At 42.0% G+C, this 22,351-nt stretch overlaps 1 protein-coding gene across 1 annotated transcript; it reads right to left on the minus strand.

The window, feature by feature from the left end:
* Positions 1-9,624: 9,624 nt before the first annotated feature.
* GRXCR2 (glutaredoxin and cysteine rich domain containing 2) lies at positions 9,625-22,332 on the minus strand (the record flags this gene model as incomplete). Its single annotated transcript, XM_079917853.1, has 3 exons — positions 9,625-9,807; positions 16,204-16,425; positions 21,997-22,332. The coding sequence occupies 3 exons, from the start codon at positions 22,330-22,332 to the stop codon at positions 9,625-9,627; spliced, it is 741 nt and encodes a 246-aa protein (XP_079773979.1).
* Positions 22,333-22,351: the final 19 nt, after the last annotated feature.

The raw sequence follows: 22,351 nt of genomic DNA on the forward strand, positions 1-22,351 counted from the left end.
CAGTAGCAACAGGAATGCATTCTTGCTCCCCACACATTTCCATGTGCATCCCCAGAGCCCAGCTCCTGGTCTTTAGAATTATTTCCTATTACAAGAAAACAGAATCCTTTGGAAGGTAGCTAATTTCATGATTTATGATGGAAAAAAAAAATTTCAGAACATCTCTCCAACATCCTATTGTTGCCAAAAAAGCAAAAGAGTTTTCAAGAATATTAGGGGCAGTGTATAAAGGATAAAGGAGTCAACATAAAGGGCCCCCCAGTGACCATACGGTGACAGTTTTTTAAATAAAATTACTATTATACAAATAGAGCAGATATAACACACACACACACACACACACACACAAGTCAAATGTTTGCCCAGATCAAAAAATAGAACTTTGCCACCTATTCCATAAGCTCCTACCATGAGCCTCATTCTGATCACACCCCCTTCCCCTTCCTCATCTCCTCACTTTTATAATAATAACTTTCTTGTTTCTTGTTTTTTTGATTTTATCACCCAAATGTGCATCCTTAAACACTATAGTTTACTCTTGCCCATTCAAAAGAAGATGCATCTCTTAGGATGAAGTTACAATTTGAGCATCAAAAGCACCGTCACCATCACCATCATCATCACCATCACCATCACCATCATAATCATCATCATGGTTTACAGGACAAGATGAGTTTTGTGAAAGACCATGAATTCAAAATGACTCAAAATAGAAAAGTTATTATGAAGTTTGCCCAAAAGATTACTATAATAGAATGTAGTGACTATAATAGATCATGTTTATTTTTTATTGATTTTAATAATTAAGAGGGTTTGATATTTCTTCTATGAATCTTGTATGTTTATAAAGCACAGTCATATGTCTACTTTATCTGTTAAGAATCAACACTGGACAGTGTAAGTCAAAAAGCCCCAGAAAATGTATATGCCAAGAACAAGAAGGACTATTCAGTTTGGGTGGGCACCCACAATAACCAACCAGAAAGGGGGTTCCACAGTGTTTGCCAGATGACCTACAGAGGAACACTAACTACACAGACTTAATCTCTCAACCCCTAGGAGATTAAATCTCAATGCTAATAAGGGAGATGTAACTTTTTAATGCTAAGAGACAAAAATCAATATTTGAATACGACAAGATAATAGGTTATATATAACAATGGCCAAGTGATTTTTTTTTTAATCAGAGATAAATACTAGGTTGCAAAATTAAAACCCTAGGCATAAGATAAGGCCTGAAATAGCCGCACTGGAATTAACAGGTGTAATTTAACTATAGAAAATTATAGTTAATTTTTATAGTTAAGCTTTCATAGAAAAGCTTAATATAGAAAGGTAGTTTGGGTTAGAATCACCTTGAGAGAAACAAACAAGTATAATCAAGAATTAGTCAGTCAATAAACCAAAGTTCTGCAATCTAGGCAATTCTGATAAGGTAATCTTTTCTTCAGGATCTGCTAAGAATTTTATGACCCAAGGAAAGGAATAAAATTAATAATGCTGAAACTCTGAGGGTATCTAAAAACACATATAGAAAAACAAGAAGAGAAATAAGAAAGACATTAAACCTATGATATTGATGTTTTAGAGGAAATTTAAGTGAAACTATAACAGTAAGTTCTGTAGCCTTTGTTTTATATGTTTGTGAATTATGGTTTCGAAGTGTTTAAAAGGATCAGCTGTTCTAAATATATAATTACAGTTAGTTTAAACTGTTTAAAATGATATGCTTAATAAATCTGTAATCAATATTTAAAGGCCCCGAGAAAAAATTCATTTTCAGTTTGGGGTATTAGATTCATGAGTTTAATAAATTGAACATTAAACAAAGAACAAATGATTCTGTGTATTCCTTTCCATGGGAGAACCTTTTGGATTTAAATGATCTGTCAAAAACAAAACAAAACAAAAGAAATGATCTGTCAATAAAGACCTAGAGAGAAGGTGGTCTTACATTGTGTTAATTATCTATCCCTATGTAACTAATGTTCCCCAAACTTACTGGCTTAAAACAACATTTATTATCTCAAAGTTCAGCATCCCACAGGCCAGAGATCTGGGCAGGGCTTAACTGGGTGGCTGTGGCCCCAGGTCCCTCACAAGGCTGAAATTAAGAGGTCAACTCTGGTTGAGTCTCAAGCTCACCTAGGGAAGGGGTCTCTTCCAAGCTCACACACGTGGTTGTCGGCAGGATTTAGTTCCTAGTGGTTGCTGGACTGAGGACCTCCATTCCTCCTTGGCTGTTGGCCAGGAGCCACCCTCTGTTCATGGCCATGTGACCTCTCTATAACGCAGCTCACAGCACGGTAGCTGGCTTCATCAGGTGAGAAAGCAAGAAAAGCCAGAGAAAGAGTCATAGTCTTTTATAATCTATTCTCAGAGATGGCATCCCATCATTTTTGCCATAGCCTACTGTTTGAAGCACATCACTCAGTCCAGTTCACACTCAAGGGGATGGTTGCACAGGATGATTACCAGAAGGTGGGGATCATTGGGAGCCATTTTAGAAGCTGTCTACATGTGAAATTTCCCAAGGCACTGGCCCATACGGCAATACACTGAGGGCCATGTGTGTGCAACCAAATGTCATGTCTCTGCAAACACCAAATCACCAATCATTTACTGAGCACCTTCTAGGCACCAGGCTTTGTAGGAGATGCTGGGGATACAGTGATAGATGAGGCACACTTCCTGCCCTTAAGGAGCTCATAGCTCAATGAAAGAGACCCACAATTCAAGGAGAGTTAGCCACTCTCTCTTCTCTTCCTCTCCTATGGCAAACATAATTTTATTTTGCAAATATTTATTTAAATCTCTGGTTCCCTGTGAGACTATAATGTCCCAGAGAGAAGCTACTATGTCTGTTTCATCTTCTGGCTCCTCGTGTCTTGCACATGGCCTGACTCATAGGAGGCTTTCAACAGCATAACACTTTGAACCTAAAAAGCAGCCATGGTCAATAATCTACTAGCCATTCACACCTAAATGTGAATTAACGGCCTCAGTCTTCTGAGAATTAATCATTAATAGGGAAAGAAGGACTTGGGAGCTGGACAAAAGTGATGCTAAGGGAAATGTACAAAGAGGAATCTCGTCATGTTAAAGGAGATACAGGTTGACTCTAATTTTGTCAAGGCCTGATTTAACTTCCCCCTCCTACTTCCTTCCCCCACTCTCCCACCCCCAAGCAATGAGGAAGTTCTACCGTATTATGGTTGCAAGTCTTCTCTTCTCTGGGCTGTACTCGTTCTTTAACACAGGCAGTAATTATTTGCCACAATCTGACACTGACATAACTCCATTTCTCTCTCACATAATTGCAGGAATGCAAACTCTCTATAATTACTGTGGTTAATTAGAAAATGAGGAGACGCAACTAATGAGGACAGGTGATAAAAACAACTGTGAACATTTCTTTCAAATTTACCTTTAGCATAAAATTCACTCAGCTTAAGCTCTAGTGAACCACAGAAGTTTTTTATAAATGTCACCGGCACAGGTCTAAATGAATATTTTACCACAGCGATTCATGTTTTCAGAAGACTTAGAATAAGAACAACATCTTCTCTATAAATGTAAGCTTAATTCATGTCTTTGGAAAGGTAAATTATGTGGATTTCAAAAATATTTTAAATATGCAACATTCTCCTCAAGAGGAATCTTACCTGGAAAAAAATAAAGGAACCAAAGTAAAAACAGAAAAATCGTAGAGTTATTCTAGGGGCAAAGGTTTCAGGAGTATGGACTCTTGCCCTCCTCACCCCACAGAATCCCCTGGACAGGAAGGAAAGGGAAGATAAGTCATTTCAAACCACAAGCGTCTTCCAAGAAGTGTTGGGTGTGTGAAAGAGAACCCCTGGACCTGCAGACCTTGGCCTGTGGAGAAGCAGATAGGCGTTGAGGCTAAGCCGTGTTTGGGAACAGGGGCCATGAAGATGAGTCACTCTACCCAACAGATTAATAAAAACAGAGGGTGAACTAGAAAAGAAAGGAAGGACCAGCAGGATGGTGGCAAGTGGCCAGCACAGTCAGCAAAGGTAGTCTTGCTGAGTTAGGTTGCCTCATTACAATCATAAAAGGTCAGCCCCCGTTTTCATACAGCTTGTTCCTTTCACAAAGGCATAGTGAGGCAAGACGTTTGTGAGGGCCACAGCAAGGGCCTGCAGGTGTATAGTCTGGGTGAACGTGGCACCCAATGGAAAGGAATATCCTGTGTGGGACTGAAATCGAGCAGGACCCTGTGGGGCTCCTGGGCATGGAAGCCTTTCCGTGTCCCCCATTTCTTGTTTGTAAGGAATAGTTTCCAGCCTCCATGACCTTCCCTGAGATCCAAAGGGCAGATTCCAACAGTTGCTAATCAGGGAAGGGAGGGAGATGCAGAGACACGGGCGGAGCCACCAAGAAACAATAGTGCAGCCTTGGAACAGGATCCTGGTTCCACCTCAAGGGATACACAACATAACAATATCTTTAAGCTCTTCTGCAGATCTAAAACCTCCACCAACTGGAAGATGTCCCAGAGAGAAAGTCACAGTTTGACAACCTCGAGAAACTCATCAGGACTACCTGAGGCCACATTAAAGGAACCAGAGAAGTTCATCAGGAGGCAGGATTAAAAGAGTGCAGGCCCTGCACACACTCTGATCCCTATCAGCAACTCCGCCCTTGAAGCTTTGCTATAAAACTCCTTACCAGGGACTTCCCTGGTGGCCCAGTGGTTAAGAATCCACCTGCCAATGCAGGGTACATGGGTTCGAGCCCTGGTCCGGGAATATCCCACATGCCGCGGAGCAACGAAGCCCGTGCGCTGCAACTACTGAGCCTGCGAGCCACAACTACTGAGCCCACGTGCCTAGAGCCTGTGCTTCACAACAAGAGAAGCCACCGCAATGAGAAGCCCGCGCACCGCAATGAAGAGTAGCCCCTGCTCACCGCAACTAGAGAAAGCCTATGCACAGCAACGAAGACCCAACGCAGCCAACAATAAATAAATAAATATAAATTTATATTAAGAAACTCCTTACCAAATCTCCCCAGGTTGGGACACAGAGTTTTGAGAGGCACAAACCCACTGTGGCCCCCTTTGCCTAGCAAAGCAGTAAAGCTGCTCGTTTCTACGTCACCCAGAACTCTTGTTTCGAAGAGTTCATTCGGCACTGGTGCAGAGAGGCTGAGTTGTTGGCATCAGGACTAAGAGGTGATCCCTAAACTGAATTAATTCAATTGTTAGGACGATTCAAGGTGTTAGTAAATGTGGAGTGCTAAGAACAGTGTCTTGTGATGAATTGGGAGATTGGGATTGACATATGTACGCTAATATGTATGAAATGGATAACTAATAAGAACCTGCTGTATAAAAAAATAAATAAAATTCTAAAATTAAAAAAAGTATTATTATAATAATGAAAATTAAAATTTTAAAAGAAAAATAAAAGAACAGTGTCTTGCACACAGTACAGCTGATATGTACTTGTTAAAATAAACAAGTAAATTAACTCTGCAATACAGCTGACCTGGGCCAGCACACGAACCAAAAGTCACTGGAGGAAGTAGCAGAGGAGGTAACTGCATCCTCCCCGAGCTGTAAGGCCAGATTCACTCATTATGCTGACCAGAGGCCCAAGATTATAATCTCATTAATGCGAAATACTAAGTGTATTTTCATCTTTGAATCCCCTACTTATTAATTCTTTATTAAATAGAAGCATGATTTAAAAGAGTACACATAACAAACAAAAGAAGAGTACACACAAAAGTCTATGAAACCAAACAGGAAAAAATAGCTACTAAGACTATACAAATACACTGTGATATTATATTATATATAATGTCTTTTATGTATAATATTTTTTAGATCTCAAAATAAGAAAGAGATTAATGCTTAGACTTTAGCTTCCTGGAATCTGATCTTGCTGGAATATAAATGAATGGATAGATAGTGTGCCTTCTGAAAACATGTATTCATTGAAAATTTTTTGAGTTTTCAAAGGATATAGCATTATTTTTATTTTGACCACAGCATCACTGTGATACTTTCTAACCCTCTTATTTGTCTCTAGCTCTGAAGGAATTCTCATCGTCTTAGGCGTCCTGGTTGGCTAACCTTGCCCTAAACCTACCCCTGACACTGCCCAACCCACTGGTAATGCTTGTAGTACACAAATCAGAAAGCGGATTTTTGTGCAAACTTATCTCCACTAGTAAGCAAAGAACTCAGGAAAGTTTTGTATACAGTTAAGTAGGTCACAAGCAATATTTCTGCATACAAAGGACAGTAAGTAGACCCTACATCTCTACCTTCAAAATATATCCACAATCTGACCATCTTTACCCCTTCTGCTGGAGCCGCCCTGGCCTAGGCCACCATTAGCCGTCACCAGGCTTACTGCAGTGGTCTCCTAACTGGCCTCCCACTTTCACTTTTGCCCCGTAGCATCTTCCCTCAACACAGCAGCCAGAGTAGCTTGTTAAAACGTAAATTAGATGGTGACCCTCTGCTGCTCCAAACATTTGTATCAGTCGGCATCCAATCAGGAAACCAGAAACCACTCTAGATATCTCAGAGAGAGAGGCTACGGATTATAAGGAATTGATGACAAAGAGGAGTAACTGCAGGAAGCCACTGCCACCCTCAGGCTGGAGGAACAGAGGGAATATGGCGTGACATGGAACCTGCAATCAGAGCCACTGAAGGGACCATGGCTGGAAGGAGCTGCCTGAGCCAGAGTCCCCAGCTGCCATTGGTTTTAGGGCAGCTGCCACATGGGAAAGGCCGCCAGGACCCTCAGCTGGAAAAACAAGAAAGGCTCTTCCTTCCTCCCTTCTTACAGTCCTGCCAGCACCTCCCAGGGCAGAACCAAAGAGGACGCCAGCGGGAAAGGGACTCTGGGAAGTGTAGTTTGCAGGTCCCCTGCCCCAGCAGTAAGAGGAGGGAGCTGAAGGAGAGGGTGAGGGGTTTCAGAAAACAGCTCCCATCCAGAGCAGCACCTCTCTCACGGTAACACCCAAGTTCTTACGACGGTTTCACAAGAAGGCACCGCCTGGTCCCGACACACGCACACGCCTTCTTTTCTGACCTCCTCTTGTCATCTTGCTCACTGTGCTCCAGCCACGCTGGCTTCGTTGCTCTTCAAACACACCATGTCCTCCTTCCTGTGCTGTTTCCTCTGCCTGGAATAGTCCTACCCCAGATAACTTCGCAACTCCTTCATCCCCTTTAAGCCTTTATTTAAAGGACACCTTCTCAAGGACACTTCCCTGAAAACTAATTTAAAAATGCAACCCCTCCTAACTCCCGATCCTCACCAATGTTTTCTTTTTCTTTTTTTTTTTTTATTATTTTTATTTATTTATTTATTTATGTTTTGCGGTACACGGGCCTCTCACTGCTGTGGCCTCTCCCGTTGCGGAGCGCAGGCTCCGGACGCGCAGGCTCAGTGGCCATGGCTCACGGGCCCAGCCGCTCCGCGGCATGTGGGATCTTCCTGGACCGGGGCACGAACCCGTGTCCCCTGCATCGGCAGGCAGACTCTCAACCACTGCACCACCAGGGAAGCCCCAATGTTTTATTTTTCATCAAACATTTATCCTTCTCTAACACACTATAAATTATATACATACATATATAGTTTAATCAGATAAGTATCTTTTTATTCTGTATTACATATTTGTAGTTGTCTCTAAATACATATATTTTAGTTGTCAATATCACCCCACCAAAATGTAAGCTCCACAGGGACCAGGACTTTGTCCGTTTTGTCTAGTGATGCATCCCCAGTATTCAATAAATACTTAACTGAATAAATAAATGTAATCATTAGTAGATGTATTTATTATGACATGAAAAGTATTAAATGATCTTAAGAGCTTGGGGTAAGGAAAAGAAACCAACAGAGTTCACACCTCTTCCTCTGGGAAGCCACTCTAACCCCACTCAGGCTATGTTAGGTGTCCCTTCCATGTGCTCCAAATGCTCCCTGGAATTCCCCTTTCCCAGAACTTGTCACACTATATTGTAATTATCTGTTTATATATCTGTCTCCTCCGCTGAAACTCTAAGTCCCATAAGATACCAAAGGGTGGTGCCCATCTGGGAAACATTGCACATCAAGCACCTGGTAATACCATCCTGCATGTCCAACAAACAGTATCTGTGGTCGAATGTCACTGTCAAAAAGCAGAAGAATACACTTAAAGGTCTTAGGATCTCTCGACATCATTCCTTCCTGTGATATTCTGGAAAGACAGAAGAGCCAATAGCTGTAAGGAAACATAAACAGAGTCAGGAAATAGTTAAGTACAGAAGCAAAGAAAGTTGGTGAGCAATAGTGCCATTGTTTTGGCTGAAAGAGAACAGGCAAAATTATCTTGGTCTTGAAAAATAGTTTAATATTTTTATTAGAAGTATGTATATTGTCTGAAGATCACTCCACTGTTGAATTATATTAACAGCTGAATATTAGAGAATAACAAACAAATCTTGAAAAAATTAAGTTACGAAAATCAAAATAATTACCATAGAAAAGCAATGCGTATAAATAGATAACAGATTTTACAGTGTTATTCTCAAGGGGGAAGGGGAATGGCTGTTAGAGCTGCAAAAGTTCATTTAACAAACGTATTTTTCTAATTTTACAACCAACTTTAAGAGGAAAAATTATCCTTAGTATGCATATTCATAGACAGTAGAAACATAATTACTAGATATCAGCCTTGGTGAGTTTTTTTTTTAGAAGTTTCCAATAAATACCTATAAAATACCCACAGTCTTTTATGAAGAGATCATGGCTATATCTTCGCCTTAAAATAAATGCATTCATTTGGTAATAACTTGGGGGCTGGAAGAAGTCGTTATCACACACACCCATATACTTAAGCACCAAATTTATCATAAATAGCTTTGACTTGGCTTATAACCTCAGTAGTGTAGAGGTGCACAGAAATGTCTTATCTCATCTTGTCCTAAGAAGTAGCATTGCTCATTGCCTGCATGCATATTACCCAAGCACATCACACAGGAGAGACTCAGGACTTTGAAAAAAAGGGGCTCCTCAGCTCGCCTCTCTTCAGCAAGAAGCAAACACATCTTGTTTTGTTTTCAGCGGCCTGCTAGTGCATTCAACATCGGGCCTCCCTTTCCTCCTCTGCTTAATGAAAAATGCAATTTGACCAATAACTGTGTGAAATGCATTATAAGCAACAAGAAGGCAGTTCATCAGAAACCTGACATTTTTTATTCCTTTCTCTCTGCATAATTTTTCAAATAACTCCCAACCGGGAAATGACTTCAGCCTGCTGCCTGAATTGTACATTTATTTGTTCACTTGTGCAAGGAGAAACCTGAGCTAAGTCAAGTGAGATACGTGCACACGGTCCTGGAAGGATCATTTGAGAACCAGTTTCAAAGCAGATTCTAATTCAAAAATGCCTCTGCCACTTAGACCCACATGGAGATGTTACCAGCCTCACGAAATATCATCGAGTAACTGAGTTGTGCCAGTGGTGGAAGTGATCGCGGCCACGTGGCTTCCTTGCTGGGAGAGGGAGGAGAAGGTGGAGGAGGGGCAGTTGATTACAAATAGCTTTAGGGAGGATGCGATAAAAGCGGACATACAAAGCCACGGGCTATTGATTGCAAATCTGGCAAGGCTGCAGGCCATTCTCATTGCAGGCAGGGCACCGCAGGGCCCGATAGGACTCCTTAAATCTGTTGGCCAGCATCGAGAACTTGCTGCCGTGGCACAGAGAGCAGGTGGCACTGCCCGATCCTCGGCAGTGAAAACAGTTGTCCTCGGGAAGTTCCCCTTCCTGCAAGAGACAGGTCAGGGTTAAGTCACAGCAGCAGTTCAAATCCATTGTTCACACACAAGTCAAAATAGCACTGGGAGCCTGAAGAGGCCGGGGCAGAATTCGAGGAAAATGCGTCCCACACGTGCCAACGAGGGACCTGGCCAGAGGCACAGAATAAGCTCAGCACTTTATCGGAGATTTCCCTGATGGACCTCTCTAAGACAGCAACTCCTGCCACCAGGCCGTGCACTCCACAACTTGACCTTTTTCATCTCTCTTGTCACCATCTGACACGTTATTTCCGTACCCATAAGGGCAGGACTTAATGTTCCTCATTGCCAAACTAATAGTGAACACTTGTGAAACACCTGGGAGGTGTCAGGCGCTGTACCCGAGCCCTCGGCAGTGAGAGTGCAGAGGCCTAACCACTGGACTGCCAGGGAATTCCCTGGGCACTGTTCTAAGAGCTCTCTCTGTGCCAGTGGTCACACAGCTTGAAGAGAAGGAGGCAGGCTTGGGTCCCAGGGGGTCGGGCGCCAGAGGTCATGCTCCTACTGACTCCATATGCAGCCCTCATCAGAGTTGCCCAGCAGTAGGTGCCCAGGATTGTTCTGTGTGACTGAGGGGACGGATGAATGGATGTTGCAATCCTTTGGAGCGTAGCTCTGAATTCCTGCAAACTTTTATCTTTATGCTCTTGGAGAGCCATGAAAAGGCCCTGTGATTAAGAGCTCGGCTCTGGAGTCAGCAGCCTGGAGCTGAGGCCTGCCTCTGACAACAACTGTGCACCTGGGACGGTTCCCTTAACCTCCCTAAATCTCAGTTTCTTTACCTGTGATCTGGGAGAGATATTGCTTACCTCTCTGAGTAGCTGGAATATTAAATGAGAGAGTATATGTAAATGCCCTAATATGTTATCTGGCATATTATAGGTTCTCCATTAAAGTTAGTTTACTTCTAAGCCTTGTCCCCTCCTGCCAGGGACACCAGACTATGCCCCTTGGCTATCGCTGTGCTCTTCCCCTAAGACATCTCAAGGAAACTGGCAATTTTGCGCTGCCATGCAATGACCGTGCACAGACCACGAACCTTCTGTGAAATAAGGGGTAATACCAGATCGATACCAGGTAGATTCAGCACCAATTCCTGTCCATTTCACCTTTTGAACATCTCTCGAATCTCTTCAGTTTCCCCTCCACAACCACAATCCCGATCCAGACACCTATCGATTCTGGCAGGAACTCAGCATAGTTCCTGCCTCCGGGCTTGTGGGATGTTCTCACCATGGATACCAATCTCATGAACCTACAGTTGTGATTGCCACATAGAAAGCACCCAAGAAACCTTGTAATGAACACCTGCCCACCAGATAAACTTCAGGTTAAAACCCAATCCCTGGGACTTCCCTGGTGGCTCAGTGGTTAAGAATCCGCCTGCCACTGCAGGGGACACGGGTTCGAGCCCTGGTCCGGGAAGATCCCACATGCCGCGGAGCAACGAAGCCTGTGCGCCACAACTACTGAAGCCCGCGTGCCTAGGGCCCGTGCTTCGCAACAAGAGAAGCCACCGCAATGAAAAGCCCACGCAACGCAACGATGAGTAGCCACTGCTCGCTGCAACTAGAGAAAGCCCGCGTGCAGCAATGCAGACCCAACACAGCCAAAGATAGATAGATAAATAAATTTATTGAAAAAAAAATCTCCTTAGCTGATGTACATTGTCAGTTACTTCTTACATCAGGCTCTCATCCTTAGGTCTCTCTCTAGCTGGTGTCGAGGAAACTTTCCCCACTCTCAACCCAACCAGCTCCTACCTGTTCTCAGATGTCAGCTTAGCAGCACTTCCTCCAGCAAGCCTTGCCCACTCGTACCTCTGGACCAGGAGTCCCACCCCACTGCCCCTACAAGCCTGGCAGGTCTCACACTCCCCTGAAAGTTCCTGCTGACTAGACAGGAAGTGTTCTGGGCTAGTGCCTCTCTCCATCACTTCCTGACATCTAGTGTAGTACCTGGCACAATATTTGCTGTTCACATACTTGCTGAATGAATAAACAAACAAAACAATGATGTCTGGAGATCCCTTAGTGTTCTTAAATTCTAGGAACTAACAAGACAGCTGGAGTTCCCTGGGTGCCTCAACCAGCTAACACAGATTTCTTTTGTAACCTAAGAATACAAATCATCTCTGAAAAGGGAGGCCTATGTTCTAAAAATAGCCCCATCGCACTGCAAAGTGCCTAAGTAGGTATTAAACTGTATTTATTCTAGATGTAGGGAATGGAGGTCATTTTCCAGCTGACAAAATCCCAGATGATGTCCATGTCCCCTTTTGTTAATATTTTACTGATTGTTGCCATATTCTGATATGGTAACAATGGGGAAATTGGTTTTCTTCCCTTAAAGTATGCAGAATAAATATATTTGCCAAAATATTCTTAAAGCAAATTGTCATGGTCCATTTTCCTGCCAAATCCATCATGTTTTTGTTTTGCACTTGATCCCACTGAGATTTTAATGATATAAGTCAATGTTGTCAAAGAAAATACAGTAAAATCCTACCATAATGCTATACATGTGATCCAAAAATTCATTTGCATAGAATGCCAGGCCAGATATTGAAAGATTAGTGAAATGACCTGGTGAGCCTGCCATAAAGAACAAGGACAAATCATCAATCAAATCTCATCTCATGTCACATGGTTATATGACACATTGTTAGAGGTTTCACTGGAGTTTCCATTCTTTTTGTGTGTGTGTGTGGTACGCGGGTCTCTCACTGTTGTGGCCTCTCCCGTTGTGGAGCACAGGCTCCGGACGCGCAGGCTAAGCGGCCATGGCTCACGGGCCCAGCCGCTCCGCGGCATGTGGGATCTTCCCGGACCGGGGCACGAACCCGTGTCCCCTGCATCGGCAGGCAGACTCCCAACCACTGCGCCACCAGGGAAGGCCTGGAGTTTCCATTCTTATCCTAAGTTACCACCTTTCCTCCAATTGTTTGCTCTCAATATGCTCCTTTTAATCATTCAGTTAACTCAACAGGTATTTATTGAGCCTCTACTCTATATAAGGCATGCATGATATCAGCGTCTGCATACCAGTCTCAATATTTTTAAAAATTCTTCCCAGAAAACATTTAGTAAGAAGATATAGAACATCGCTGCACAGCATAACTTAGGTTCGAGAACCCAACAACCTACCCAAACCACCTCTCATTAGCTCCATGACCAAGAAAAGGGGTCTCAGCTTTCATCAGAGACTCAAAGGCTTGCGTGGCCCTGAAGATGGTAACCAGCACCAATCTGGAGGTCGATCAGCAGAGTGATTAAGATCATGAGATTGGTAGTCAGATGGACCCGGGTTTGACTACTGACCCCGGTGACCTCTGGCGAGTTACTTAACTTCTCTGAGCCTTAGTTTCCCCAGCTGCAGAATGGGACTACAGATAATACCCACCTCACAGAGTCCTTGTGAGGATGAAATGGACTACTGCATGGAAAGCACTGGGCATGGGGCCTGGCTAACATGAACCCTCAAAAAATGGTAGTTATTATTATTATTATCATTATTCTGTTTCAAAGGTAAGATCAACTAAATCATAAAGAAGCCCAGATGACTTATGGTCTCAAATCCACTGAATACAGGGTCAGATTTTTCTCCTTCTACTTTTCATTGTGGCTCAATTCAATTATTCCTCTCCTTTTCTTTTATAGTTAATACAGACGTTCAAGCATGGCCTGGCTTTTAGCCCTCCCTGCTCTTTCATCAAGGTCCTACTGTTTCCCTGTTCCATATAACACAACAAAGAGTCTCTTGGTCAGAATGGGCTCCTTGATGTTCTTTGACCCTCTGCTTTAGAATAAAAGTTGTCTGGGCATTTACTACATGAGGGATGGGGCAAACAAATAGCAATTTCAAACAGAGCTTAGGGACTTCCCTGGTGGCGCAGTGGTTACGAATCCGCCTGCCGATGCAGGGGACACGGGTTCGAGCCCTGGTCTGGGAAGATCCCACATGCCGTGGAGCACCTAAGCCCATGCACCACAACTACTGAGGCTGTGCTCTAGAGGCTGCAAGCCACAGCTACTGAAGCCCGAGTGCTCAACTACTAAGGCCCACGTGCCTAGAGCCCGTGCTCCACAACAAGAGAAGCCACTGCAATGAGAAGTCCACGCACCGCAATGAAGAGTGGCCCCCGCTCGCCACAACTAAAAAAAGAAAGCCCGCGTGCAACAATGAAGACTCAACGCAGGCAACAATCAATCAATTAATTAATTAATTAATTATAAATAAATAAAATAAAATAGAGCTTAAAGGACAGGCAAGTGGAGTATAACCTTTCACAGCAACTTTCTGCTGCCCACCTCTGTCTTGGTTTGTGGCATTATAGCTAAAAAACACCGTTCTCTCCAAATTGAATTGAAAGGTAATTGTCATAGCAGGCTTGTTGTTGCTTTTTCATTCAGGCCTGCAATGTGACCTGCATTTCTGGTCCTCTTCTGAAAATGCATGCTCCAAGTTACAATACGGTATGGAAAAGGATAGCATTAATGAATTTTAAAGTGGGACGGTAATGCTTTGGATCACAAAGTTTAGTTGTCTGACTGCTGCTATGCTAGGCTCTGAATAGTGCTTTGTAGAAAGCGAGAGAAGGCAGAGGCAGAATATTTCTTATCAGTTGGCATTTTCATTCCAAATTCCAGTATTCTTTCCACAAACATTTACCTAATATTTACTGAGCACCTATTAAATGTCAGGCTCTATTTTTTTTAGCATTGGAACTACTATGTTACACCCAACATAAACATGCCCCCTGACCTAATAGAGACCAAATCCTAGTGGGTAAGAGCAAACATTAACCAAAGAATCACACAAATAAATGTAAGATTACATGTGCAGGGGGAGGGGGAGGTGCCTTGAGGGGTCCATCCTTGTGGATTTTTATCCTCATGGGATTTTATCCTCATGGAAACCAGGGGAGGCCTCTCTGTAGAAGCGATGCCTCCACTGAGATCTGTGGGCAAGGAGGTAGGGAGTCTGGAGAATATTCTAGGCACAGGGAAGTTGCCAGCAAAGAACATCTAAGGGGTAGCCAGATGGGCAGTGTGCATAGGGCAGAGAATTAGCAGATATGTGTACGAGATGAGGCTGAAAAAGCCAGGCCACACAGTGCTTTCTAGAACAAGTGAGGAGTTTTGGTTTTATCCCAAGTGATAAGAGCCTACTGAAAGTTGTTTTCTTTTGGCAGCAGGGGTGGGGGGCTGTGAGCAAGGGATGGCATGATCAGATTTGCATTTCAACTATATTTTATCAAGTGTGAGATCAGGTCGGAAAGAGACAGGAATTGTTCTGAGGAGAACTGGAGTCTGGTCATGGCTTTCTCATTCCCTTGACTCAAGTGCAAGGAAGCCCCTGGCCCATTTTGTCACGCTAACCCATGGGAGGTTCAGCTTCAAGTCCCAAGAGATGGAATCTAAAGAGAGAAAATTCATTTCTGCTGCTTTCCAAGCTTTTACTCTCTTAGCTTAAATTCACCAAAATTGCTTTTCTCACCCTCAACCCCATACTGTGAACTAACGAATGTCATCACCTTCCCGCTTGTCTGAGCATGTCTGAGCAAGGTGGGGTGTGCACACCTCTGAAACGTGTGGGGAGAAAAAAACATTCGTACTATCTATATTTATTTTTTATCTAAAGAAAACAAATCAAGAAATTAAGCTTTAATAATATCTTCATAAGAAAAGGTTATATTGATTTTTAATAAACAAGGTGACACCAGCACCCTCACTAAGTTGGGCAGTCGCTTAACATAGGTGGTACCCAAGGGACCCTGTTGTATACATGATGTAAAGTGACCTCACTTTACATAAAGTGACAATGACGACCCTGCTCATTCGTTCACTTTCAGCATATTACAACATGTGGTTCACTAGTGTCTGGTCTAGTGGATTTACAGATGATATTGCTTAGTTTTAACTAAACTAATCTCCACAAACTCTAAAGACAAATAGATTTATTAGATTTCTTTAAGGAAACTGGGCTGAGAATTACCAACAGTAATAGGAGCACAAGCAAACCCATGAGAAAAGGACAGAGCTGATTTTTTTCCATCTCTAGAACAAGCTGTTCTAAGCCTCAATGCAAAGTGAAAACGATAAGTTCCTAATCAGATCTTAAATCATTCAAAATAATTCAAATTATGAGTATTTGAAATATGGGCTTATAACTATTATTGCTAACAATAAAATGTGATAAACCACTAGAATATAATAAACTTAAAATTCCTCAACATCTTTAACGTTTAGACATAAGTATTCACATTCAAAAGTTCTTACTTAAATAGTGCACAGTGAGAACAATTTGGAGACCATGGCTATAGGGCCAGCTCTGCGCAGGGCAGTGAACCGTTCTGACATACCTGTGGGTACTGGTTATGGGGGAAGGTGCCTCCCGTCTCTGCCAAAGGCCCATCGTTCTGGTCTCCATAGATTTCTTCTTTGCTCATCAGAGACTCTTCCTCAGCCTCCTCTTCCTTCTGGAGCATTTTCCTCATGAAATCTCTCTTGTCCATTGGAGTTCGAATGATTTTCAGGTTATTCGTGTAGATGATTATCTTTCCAAAATCTATAATAGGTGGGGACTAGAGAAATGAAGAATGAGCATGGTCATTCACCAGGAGTCACCAAATACAGGGCTGCAGAACCTTTTCAACATCCCAGGAAAGAGAGATATGGTCTGGCACTAGGGATCCCATCACAGCCCAAAGCTACAATTCATTCTCTGGTTTCTTTGCTTGGTCTGAAAACCCTGAACAACAGCTTCTTTCTTCCTGTTGATGGTAACCAGCCAAAGCTGAATTAATCATGTAACTAGAATGTAGGACTCTGCAGGACAGGGTCTGAGCTTCTATTCCTGCTACATACCATGGGATCTGGTGCAGGGCTGGGCACAGTGAGTGCTTAATGCATACAAAGGAAAGCTTTTAAAAAATAAATCTCTCAGCAACCAAATTACTAGTTATGCTTTTTTAAAAAAAATTACCAGTTTACATAATTAAGCAGGGTGACTTTTAAGTTCCAACTTTTTTTGTTTATTGTGTAATGTGCATCGTTTGAAAATACCAAGGAAATATCTTTTTGTTTTTAATGATGCATGAATGGAAGTAATGCTAGTTGGCAGTATTTGATTGTAAGAAATCAATAAAGTAACTGTATTTCTAAAAAAATAAACAAATCTCTCTCCAACATTTTTATGCATAAATAATAACAGTAGACACAATTTATTGAATTACTACTATTATTATTATTATAGTGGATAGCATTTGTTTTGGGTCAGGCTTCATACTAAACATTTTACAAACATTACCTCACTTCCCTCCCAAACATCCCTATGAGGTAGATGCTATGATTTCTACATTTTACAGAGAAGGAGACTGAGGTTCAGTGTGGTTAAGAGTCTTCCACATTTACAGAGTTACTCAGCGTTTGTGGCCAGGATTCAAACCCAGGTCTGTCTCACCCTAAGGACCATATTCTTAACACCTATACTGTAGTACTCATAAACATTCCCCACAACCACCAGATAAGATATATGTGTGTGTGTGTGTGTGTGTGTGTGTGTGTTCATTATTCATATAATATGAAAATTTTTTATGTCAATAAATGTACTTCTATAGCATCATTATTAATAGCCTATGTTCCCTTGTATGGATTTATCATGTGTTACTTCATCATTTGCTGAGAAACAACTTGGGCAATACTACAATGCAGTAGAGAAGCCTGGGGAGGAAATGTTTCGCAGAGCTAGGATAGCTTGGGGGGAAACAACACTAGATCCCAGTTCCATTGTCCACCAGTTGTGAGATGGGGAGAGCCATTTGGCCTCTCAGAACCTGTTTGCTCACGCAAATGGGTTGACATCCAACTAATGGGCACCACCAGAGACAAATTACTTATTAAAATATATGAATATTTCCATACCGGGTGGTTGGTTATCAGGTGCTGTCCTGCTACTCCTGAGAGCCTTCCTGTTTCCCCAGCCTCTCTCCTCAGGGAGCCTCTCACATCCCCAAACCCAGCAATGTAGACATTAATGCTTAAGACCCCAGTCTCAGGACCCTGCCCCAGCACTCTGCTGGCTTCTGTGCTGACTGAGCAGTGTTCCTGTGCTTCAATATTTTGACTCTCATCCCTGAGGCTAATTATATCAACGTCTAGGGGCGAGGGTGCAATGAAGAATATGTAAGAGTTTGCAAAAGCTGAAGATACTATGCAAGTGATGGGCACTGTTACTGCCACTAGTATTAGAAACTTCTTTAGTAATGCACGTACAATCATGCTACACAACTACATTCCCCAGCATGAAATATCTGGCCCTGCTTTTACAGAACTGTATAAACCAAATTTATTTAGATGCCACAGTTAAGCAGTCTCCTATTTAAAGCCATCAGGCATTCGGTCACAACCTGGCTTGAGCAGGACTTCAATCTTCAGGTCCCCTTCCTTGAAACACCCATGGAGTTTTCAATAATTATTTACGGAGCCACAAGCTTCCTGCCTGGCCCTGCATTCTCTCCCTCTCTTCAGGGGATCATGTAGCAGCTTCCATTTCCTACTGTTTGATGCATGCTGGGTTCCTGTTTCACACTCTGGACTATCAGTTTCTGAGCATCAGAAGATAAAGATGGTGGCACTTTTGGAAGGTTCCATATCTCTTTCCAGTAATAGCCAAAGAGGTTCAGTTACTAGGAAGCTTTTTTCACACATAGGGCTGGTTTTTTCAAGGCAAAATTCTCAATATACAAAAAAAAAAAAAAAAAATTGCAGTCATCTGGTCCAACCTCCTGCCTCTAAGCTGGTCAGCATCTGAGACACTCAGGATAGTAAATATATTTTTAAGATACTCCAAAGATGGAGGGTCCCAAATCACCTTTAAGGTGTGTTTAAGTTTCAGTCACCCTGACAGCCAAGTTCTTCCTTGTGTCTAAGGAAACTCTCTGGGTGTAACTAAAGTTCACATTATCCAGTTACACCCAATTGCCTGTGAGGAATACCCACTCTTACATTATAGAGGACCAGGATGGAGCCAGGAATTTTTTGTGTCCTTCCAATGCACGGAATGGCAACTTATGTGATTAAACATTCATAAATACTCTGATGTCAAAAGCAACAGGACTGGGAATTGCCATTCAGGGACCATGAAACCTTTCCACTGCTCTGTGTTTAAATGCAGACATGCCTAGTGGGTACCAGAAACTCAATGGCCTTTGGAGGTAAGGCAGACCTGAGTTCAAATTTTAAATCTCTCAAACTGTGTGAGATTTGCAAGTTTTTTTAAGCCCTATAAACTTGTTTTTCCAATTTGTAAAACTCTCACAGAGTTACTGTGAAGAAAAATTTGCATAATTTCCACAAAGTACCTGTTCAATAAATGTTACTTTCCTTCTTCCTTTCCCTTTCATTTTTTTAAATGAACCTTATATTTTAGTCAGTTTCAATTCCTTAAAATATCTGATTGTTTATAACCACTTTCTCTATCCATCACATAAAATTTTAAAAGACTCCATATTTCCTAGATAAGAACCTGGTCATTATCACAATGGTAGGTAACATATACTGAGCATATACAATGTGCCAGGCACAATGCTAAGTACTTTTAATGTCATATATTTTTAATCACCGTGATAATCTTTGAAAGTAGGTACTTTTATTATCACAAGGTTAAGTGGCTTGCTCAAGCTCACAGAGTAAGTGGGTAGAACGGACATCAAGTCCAGGTTTAATTGACACCAGAGCCTTGCTTTTTATGATTATTATTTTATTGTGGTAAAATATACATAACATAAAATTTACCACTTTAACCTTCTTAAGGTTCAGTTCGGGGACATCAGTACATTCACATTATTGTGCAACCATGTGTCTTCAGAATGTTTTCTTATTCCCACACTGACACTCTTCAGTTAAACTCCACCTTCTCCTCTCCCCAACCCCTGGCAAACACCACTCTGCTTTCTGTCTCCGTAAACTAGACTATGCTAGTACCTCATGAAAGTGGAATCATACAACTATCTTTTTGTGACCGGCTATTGCACTTAGCTCAAGGTCTTCAGGGTTCAGGCATGTTATAATGTGTATCAGAATTTCCTTCCTTTTAAGGCTGAATAATATTCTACTGTATGTATATACCACGTTTTGTTTGTTCAGTCACCTACTGATGAATATTTGGGCACCTATGGGCAATGATGCTGCTATGAACACTGGTGTACAAATACCTGTTCAAGTTCAGAGCCCTTGCTTTTAATTATTGTGTTTCACTGCTACCCAGTGTTGCTGCAAAGCCGATATTTACTAAGGGTTATTTTACAGTTGGATTCACTATTGAAAAATCATGACTTCCCAGCTCTCATTTCCTTATTTTTCCTAAGTACCGCACTGACAACCTGTTTCAGTGGGTGGAGCTGCACGAATCCATCCTGATCACTCTCACACCAGAGGCGGCCTAGAAGTGGGATGTGGCATTTGTCCAGGCAACAAAGAAAACAAGGATAACCGGATGAAGCAGAAATCAAACCCTGAACCTTGTCTCTAGAGTACTATGTTTAAAACCACTGTGCCGTGCTGCGAGGAAGACTCCGGTAGCTGGTTTTATCAAGTCCATGCCTAATCATACTTTTACATAAATGCCAAGTATGACACATGACTGATGAAGGTCAAGAAGTCCAACATTATAAACCATGGCCTTGTACAAGGTTCGTATAAACTATGACTTTATAAATTCTAAAGCTACAAATGAGATTTAGTTAAAAAGAAATCCTGTAAGTACAGGATATAACAAAGTACCTAGGACGTAATAAGCACTTGATAAATGGTAACTATTATTATCATCATCATCACTATTATTAATGGCCTTATTCTCTTAAAAGGACCATTCCATAGGGCCAAGGGCATGAGGAATCAGAAGACCTGGGTTCTTACTCTGACTCTACACCTAATGACCCTATAATATTGGGTGGGTCCCTTACAACTTGGAACTCAATTTTCCTCACTTGCAAAATGGAAAATACCATACTTTGCCTTTCTCCTCAAGGTTGTGAAGAAGACTCAATGAGATAGAATGTGATAGTGCTTTGTAATGCGTAAGTCACTCCACTAACGTGAGGGATTGTTCATTCCAGCCCCCTTTAATATCAAAAAGAAACCTGGTATTATCTTTGATAAATGTGGACATGCCCATAATTACACTTTTACCAATGCCAGCAAGGCCAATACATTTGTCTGCTATAGATGTATAATCTGTTCCCTTAGGAAACGAACAATAAAAATGATTAGAGAGTAATTATCTGAATTTCACACTTTAAAGATGAAAACATATCCTGGTGTGCTATTCATTAATAACCTGGTACATTATTTCATTGTATTCACTCTTTTTTTTTTTTTTTAAGGCATTCATGGCCCTACTGGCAGAGAGCATATACACATCTCTGTTTTTGGAAATCAGCAAATATTTTCCAGGTTCTTCTAGCTTCAAAGAAGATCATGTATGGGCTTTTGATTATCCATGGTACTGGAGAAGATAACTGAAATTCACAGATAAAATACATGTTTCAAGTGAAATATTAGCTCAAATGTCTTCCCACGTAACATTTCCTCTGGCTGATTTGCTTTTCACCATTTCTTCCCAGGACTCCAACTACCCAGCATTCATGTTAACAAGCAATGGAAAGGCAAAATAAATAAATAAACAAACAAAAAAGCAGGCAGCAGGAGGGAGATAAGAAATAAAAGAAGACATGGATAAACCACAAGCTGAATAATTGGCTGGAATAAAGTAAGCACCTTCAACCACTTAGCTCTTTCAGGAAAAATAACAACTCGTTGCTGCATAATTTTCTAAAACGGCAGACCGGCAACCTGAAAACCGCTGCATCTCTATTTCATTTACTTACCAAGATTGCCCAGCCAAAGACCCAATTACAATTTGCTACCCTGGATGGAATTTGAATACTAGCTATGCGTATTGCACTTTCCAATAGGTAGTCAACAAGAATGTTATTTTCATCCCAGAAATATTATTCTGAGAGCGGCTTCACGTTTGGTGCACCTATAGCTCTGGTCAGTACCAGAGTAGGAGCGAGATACAAATCTGAACAATTCAGGTGTTTCTCTAACCACATTTTAGTCCTTAAAGCTTATACACCATGGGCAATACCAACCTTACGGTCATTCGCCTTGTAATCATTGAAGAAAGGCTGGCTGCTCGCCAAGGTGTAGGCACTACCCTCTCGAAACACGCTGATCCTCTGAGCAGTCAGCTTAGGGGAGTACGACCGGGGTTTGGGGGCTTCCCCAGACCCATAAACACCATCCATTGGTTCAAGGGACTCTTGGAGGAAACTGTGAGGGTACTCCTCCTTTGGCGACTCTAATTCCTGCCCATCCTCAAAGACCTGCTTCAACACCCGGCCACTGTAGGAGGAAGAGATTTTAAATCGTACTTTCCGGGGTTTGCCGTCACTCTTCTGGTTCAGCTTCTTCGCAGGGTCCTCCATCAGCAGAAGGTTCACCTTG

This window comes from Stenella coeruleoalba (genome assembly GCF_951394435.1).
Source record: "Stenella coeruleoalba genome assembly, chromosome: 3".
NCBI classification, from domain to species: Eukaryota; Metazoa; Chordata; class Mammalia; order Artiodactyla; family Delphinidae; genus Stenella; species Stenella coeruleoalba.